The sequence below is a fragment of the Mirounga leonina genome, unplaced genomic scaffold (assembly GCF_011800145.1).
Source record: "Mirounga leonina isolate KUSES-001 unplaced genomic scaffold, KU_Mleo_1.0 Mir_53, whole genome shotgun sequence".
NCBI lineage: Eukaryota > Metazoa > Chordata > Mammalia > Carnivora > Phocidae > Mirounga > Mirounga leonina.
Window position 1 is genome coordinate 5,835,673 of NW_023270807.1, and position 6,700 is coordinate 5,842,372.

General features: G+C 38.6%; 1 protein-coding gene across 1 annotated transcript in view; it reads left to right on the forward strand.

Annotated features, from left to right (window-relative positions):
- Window positions 1-6,700, forward strand: part of DNAH8 (dynein axonemal heavy chain 8) — a 397,226-nt gene that overhangs the window by 198,614 nt on the left and 191,912 nt on the right. The window contains exon 53 of the mRNA XM_034991238.1: window positions 137-374. Within this exon, the coding sequence (XP_034847129.1) occupies window positions 137-374 (238 nt within the window). The remainder of the gene's footprint in view (window positions 1-136; window positions 375-6,700) is intronic.

The window sequence follows — 6,700 nt, forward strand, 5'->3', positions numbered from 1 at the left end:
GAAGGAAGGAAGGAAGGAAGGAAGGAAGGAAGGAAGGAAGGAAGGAAAAGAAAGAGAAAGAAAGAAAAAGAAAGGATATATATTTTTATTTCAAAAATTTGAGTACAAAAATTTATTGTATTTCAAATATTTTCAGTCTCTCAATCTACTGGAAGGTTTAATTCCCTCCAAAGAAGAAGGTGGTGTTTCATGTGTCGAACATCTTCATAAATTATTTGTGTTTGGCCTAATGTGGAGTTTAGGAGCCCTTTTGGAGCTGGAAAGCAGAGAAAAGCTTGAGGCCTTTATACGAAATCATGAAAGCAAGTTAGACTTACCAGAAATACCTAAAGGCACGAGTCAGACCATGTATGAGTTTTATGTTACTGATTATGGTAAGTACGGTGACTTATACCTGAAATGAGATGATCTCTTTTTCAATGAGAAAAACATAAACTTCCATAAATTCTTCTATGGGGAAATATCAAGCCAATTATAAATAACATGACTGCTAATACCATTTTTAAAAGGCATATATGCAAAGAATAGTAGAATTTTGCATATTGGCCTAGCTGGGAACTGGTAAGAGACTCTTGGCTTCTCCCCTTTTTGGAGTGGCCTAAGTGAAATCTTGCATAATAAGTTGGCAATACCTCTTACATCATGCATACTGATGCTTGAAGAGAAAAAGCAGTAGTGTCGAGAGCACAGATTCTTCATGATGTAATAACAGATCAATCCTACAACATCCCTGTTGGAAATGTCAGAATAGTTAGACAATGAAACAAGCCAATGGGGTCCTACTTACATGTAGCAGACTTGGCAAAGTCCAGTCTGTTTCAGCCCCCAGCCTGCTGTGTGGGGCAGGGCCCAGCTTCCCTATCTCTAAGAGAAATGCCTTGAATTAGGTGCCCTTTACCCAGAGTGCAGCTCCCAATTCTTTTAAGCTCCAGAGAAGATAAAACATGCTTCCTAAAAACTGTATTTACCTCTAATTCTTCCTAAAACCCCAAAGCAGCAAAAGCCTTTGTTGTTTTTTGTTTTAATGCATAAACTCAAAAGAACAAGAGAGTAGACAGCTATAACAGCATTTTGAAAGCAAGAAAGCAGGAAGGTAAGGAGCACTTGATTTAGCACACTGGGCAAGTTAAGTCCTAAACTGGCAGTGGGAAGAGTTGAGAAGCAATGTAGTGTATGCCACAGAATTTTTAAAGGGCTTGAGAATTGGAAACTGGGGTGAAGGTAGAGGTAAAAACCAATGGGCTGCTTGTAAGTCTATTTAAGAAACAGACCTCCAGGTCCTCTTTCCAAAGTCACACTGCTAGACAACTGCATCCACCTCACAGTGGCCAAAGACTGAAGAATTAGTTTTTGGAGAGTATGAAACACAGAGTTGCCTAGACTTGGAGGACACTGTATACATTTGAGAGTGGAAGAATCATATTAATCATACTGAAAATAGGAATTAAGTGGAAGTTTGTGTTTTAAAGGGCTTTGTAAAGAGACTGAGGTAAGTGAATTTTTTCACCTGGTCATCTTTAATCAGAATGACCAGTAATTCTATGTGTGATTAGATGCTATTAAAGATTTGGGATCATAAAAGGGAGCTCTAACTCAAAATGCAAACTAACAGTGAAATGCATCCCTAAATCTAGATATGAATTCTGTTACAATCCAAAGCCAGTCAAAAGATGGTTCTTTGAAAAGATCAGTAAGATTGATAAATCTCTTACCAGAGATATCAAAGGAAAAAAAAAGAGAAGGCATAAATTACCAGTGTCCAGAATGAAAGAGGGAACACGCCTACAGGCCCTATAGACATTAAAAAATAAGAAGTGAATATTAGGAACAATGTTACGAAAGTACATTTGACAGTGTAGATGAAATAGGCAAATTCCTTGAAAGATACAAACTACTAAACGTCATCAAGAATAAATAGATATCCTACATATCCCCATATTCATTAAAAAAAAATGTATAGTTAAAAACCTTGCTACAAAGAAAACTCCAGGCCCAGATGGCTTTACTGGTGATTTCTACCAAATACTTAAGAAAGAAATAATACCAATTTTACAGCAATGCTTCTAAGATATATAAAATGTAAGGAAGAAACACCCAGACCATTTTATAAGGAGAATGTTATCCTGATATCAAAACCAGAGAAATACATAACAAGAAAAGTAGACTATAGACCAGTATCTCTTGGGAATATTGACACACATTTCTTTTCTTTAAAAGAATTTTTTTTTAAATTTTAAGTAGGCTCCACACCCAATGTGGGGCTTGAACTCATGACCCTGAGGTCAGGAGTTGCACGATCTGAGCCAGCCAGGTGCCTGAGCACACATTTCTTAATAAAATTTTAACAGGTTAAATCCAAGTGAGCATTTATTTTATGAATGGAAGGCTGGATTAACTTTCAAAAAGCAATCAATATAATTCACCATATTAGACTAAAACCAAACAAACCATCAGTCATATAAATAGATGCAGAAAAAAACATTTGACAAAATTTAACACCCTTTTATGATGAAACTCTCAGTAAACTAGGAATAAGAACTTTATCATTTTGACAAAGAGCATCTACAAAAAAGCTAAAATTATACTTAATGGTGAAAGACTGAATACCTCAGTCCCAAGATCAGGAACAGGACTAGGATGTTCTTTCTCACCACTGCTATTCAATGTTGTACTAGAGGTTCTAGTCAGTGTAATAAGCCAATAAATAAATAAACACAAAAATAAATACATATCTACAGATTGGAAAAGAACAAGTATATCTCTCTTTATTTGTAGACAATATGACCATCTGTATACAATCCTCAAAAAAGTTATTAGAACCAGTAAATGAGTTTAGCAAGGTCATAGGATAAAAGGACAATATACAACAATAAGTTGTATTTCTATATACTCACAACAAACACTTGGAAATTGAAATTTTAATATACTATTTAAAATAGCATCCAAAACTTAAGCAACCATCAACTTAATATAGGTTGAAGATGTTATGTACAAACTAATGTTAACCACAAATCAAGAACCAGTGATAGATGTGGAAAGAATAAAGAGAAAGAAGTCCAAGTATATCACTAAAGAAAGCCAATAAATTGTGAAAGAAAAGAAAGGATCAGAGAAAAACTACAAAAACAACCACAAAACAAGTAACAAAATGGCAATAAATATATGTCTATCAATAATTACTTGAATGTAAAAGGACTAAATGTTCCAATCAAAAGACATAGGGTAACAGAGTGGATAAAAAAAATATCCATCTAGGGGGCAGAGCAAGATGGCGGAGGAGTAGGAGACCCGGATTTCATCTGGTCTCAGTAATTCAGCTGGATAGGGATCAGACCATCCTGAACACCTATGAACTCAACAGGAGATTGAAGAAAAGAATAGCAACAACCCTCTGAACAGAAAAGCGACCACTTTCTGGAAGGTAGGACGTGCAGAGAAGTGAATCTGAGGTGATATTCAGGAGGATAGACGGTGGGGGAAGGGGCCTCTGTCAGCCGCTTCTGGCAAGTGGTAGAGCAGTGGAGCACAAAATTGGAAATTTTAGAAGTCTGCTCCACTGAGGGACGTCGCTCCAGTGGCTAAGTGGGGTGTGGAACCCTCATGGGACAGTGTGGTCTCAGGACTCTCGGGGTTACAGAAAGACTGGGGGTGCCTGAGTGCGGCAGAACTCCCAGGTATCAGAGTGGGGAAGCCGGCTGCAAAGACAGAGCCAAGGAGTGGACTCTCAGCTCAGGGTTGCCATAACCCGTGATCCACGGTGCAGTCGGGCCACTGCTCTTCCAGCAGGGACCCAACAGGCAGCAGATGAGGGGAGATTCCCCTTCCTCCCCCGGGAGGAGCAGCGCAGGAGCCCACCATGGGGATCTGCTGGGTTTGGAGACTCCACACCGAGTCAGGCTGGGTGAGCATGGAGTGCAGCCGGAGACCGGGGAGACAGGAGTGACTGACTGCTTTTCTCTGGGGGCGCACTAAGGAGCGGGGCCCCGAGTTCTCGGCTCCTCCAGGGCAGAGATTGGGAGGCCACCATTTTCACTCTTGTCCTCCAAAGCTATACGGAAAGCTTTTAGGGAACAAAAGCTCCTGAGAGCAAACCCGAGCAGATTACTTAGCCCGGCCTCGGCAAGGGTGGGGTGATTCTGCCTCTGGCAAAGACATTTGGGAACCACAGCAACAGGCCCCTCCCCCAGAAGATAATAAGCGAGAACAGCCAGCCAAGACCAAGTTTACCGATCAATGAGAATGGCAGAACTCCAGCACTAGGAGAATACTGCACACAGAATCCATGGCTTTTTCCCCATGATTCTTTAGTCTTTCAAAGTTAAATTTTTTTAAACTCTTTTTTTTTTGAATTTTTCTTTTTCCCTTTTCAACCAACATCTTATCAATCCCTTTTTTAAAAAATATTTTTTATTTTTCATTTTTAGAGTCAAATTCTATCCCTTCATCATAGTTACCCTTATTTTTGGCATATATATATATGTATAAGTTCTCTCTTTAAAATTTTGAGATACAGTTTCTTCTAACAGATCAAAATATACCCTAAATCTCTAGTGTATGGCTTTGTTCTAGTCTCCTGCCTGATCACATTCTCTCCCTTTCTTTTTCTTTTTCTTTTTTATTTCTTTTTTTTTAAATCCTCCTTTCTTTTTTCAATGTCTTATCAATTCCTTTTATAAAATTTTTTATAATTTTCATCTTTACAGTCATATTCCATCCCTTCATCTCCTTCAACCCTTATTTTTGTACATGTATAAGTTTTTCTTTCTTTAAAATTTTGGGAGGCACTTTCTTCTAACAAACCAAAATATGCCCAAAATCTAGTGTGTGGCACTGATCTGTGCACCAGCCTGATCATATTTGATCATATTCTGTTTGTTTTGTTTTGTTCTGTTTTTATCTTTTTCTTTTTTCTTTCCTTCCATTTCTTTCCCCCCAGTTTCAGGTCTTTTCTGATTTGTTTAGAGTATATTTTCTGGGGATGTTGTTACCCTGTTAGCATTTTGTTCTCTCATTCATTTATTCTCCTCTGGACAAAATGACAAGAGAGAAAAAATCACCTCAACAAAAAGAACAAGAGGCAGTACTGACTGCCAGGGACCTAATCAATACAGATATTAGTACGATGTCAGAACTAGAGTTCAGAATGATGATTTTAAAGATACTAGCTGGACTTGAAAAAAGCATGGAAGTTATTAGAGAGATCCTTTCTGGAGAAATAAAATAACTAAAATCTAACCAAGTTGAAATAAAAAAGGCTATTAATAAGGTGCCATCAAAAATGGAGGCTCTAGCTGCTAGGATAAATGAGGCAGAAGAGAGAATCAGTGATATAGAAGACCAAATGATGGAAAATAAAGAAGCCGAGAAAAAGATCAACAACTACTGGACCACGAGGGCAGAATTCGAGAGATAAGTGATACCGTAAGATGAAACAACATTAGAATAATTGGGATCCCAGAAGAAGAAGAGCGAGAGAGAGAGGCACAAAAGGTATATTGGAGCAAATTATAGCAGAGAACTTCCCTAATTTGGGGAAGGAAACACACATCAAAATCCAGGAGGCACAGAGAACCCCTCTCAAAATCAATAAAAATAGGGTCAACACCTCGACATCTAATAGTAAAACTTAGGAGTCTCAGAGACAAAGAGAAAATCCTGAAAGCAGCTCAGGAGAAGAGATATGTAAGCTACAATGGTAGAAACATTAGATTGGCAACAGACCTATCCACAGACACCTGGCAGGCCAGAAAGGACTGGCAGGATATATTCAGAGCACTAAACGAGAAAAATAAGTAGCCAAGAATACTATATCCAGCTAGGCTGTCATTGAAAATAGGAGAGATAAAAAGCTTCCAGGACAAACAAAAACTAAAGGAATTTGCAAACACAAAACCAGCCCTACAAGAAATCTTGAAAGGGGTCCTCTAAGCAAAGAGAGACCCTAAAAGCAACATAGACCAGACAGGAACACAGACAATATACAGTAACAGTCACCTTACAGGCAATACAATGGCACTAAATTCTTATCTTTTAATAGTTAACCTGAATGTAAATGGGCTAAATGCCCCAATCAAAAGACACAGGCTATCAGATTGGATAAAAAAACAAGACCCATCAATATGCTGTCTGCAAGAGACTCATTTTATTTTATTTTATTTTATTTATTTTTTAAAGATTTTATTTATTTATTTATTTGAGAGAGAGAGAATGAGAGACAGAGAGCATGAGAGGGAGGAGGGTCAGAGGGAGAAGCAGACTCCCTGCCGAGCAGAGAGCCCGATGCGGGACTCGATCCCGGGACTCCAGGATCATGACCTGAGCTGAAGGCAGTTGCTCAACCAACTGAGCCACCCAGGCACCCAAGAGACTCATTTAGACCCAAAGACACCTCCAGATTGAAAGTGAAGGGGTGGAAAACCATTTACCATGCTCATGGACACCAAAAGAAAGCTGGGGTGGCAATCCTTATATCAGACAAATTAGAGATTAAACCAAAGACTGTAATAAGAGATGAGGAAGGACACTAAATCCTACTTAAAGGGTCTATCCAACAAGAAGATCTAACAATTATAAATATCTATGCCCCTAACATGGGAGCAGCCAATTATATAAGGCAATTAATAACAAAATCAAAGAAACACATTGACAATATACAATAATAGTAGGGGACTTAAACCCCCCCCCCCCCCCCCCCCCCCCC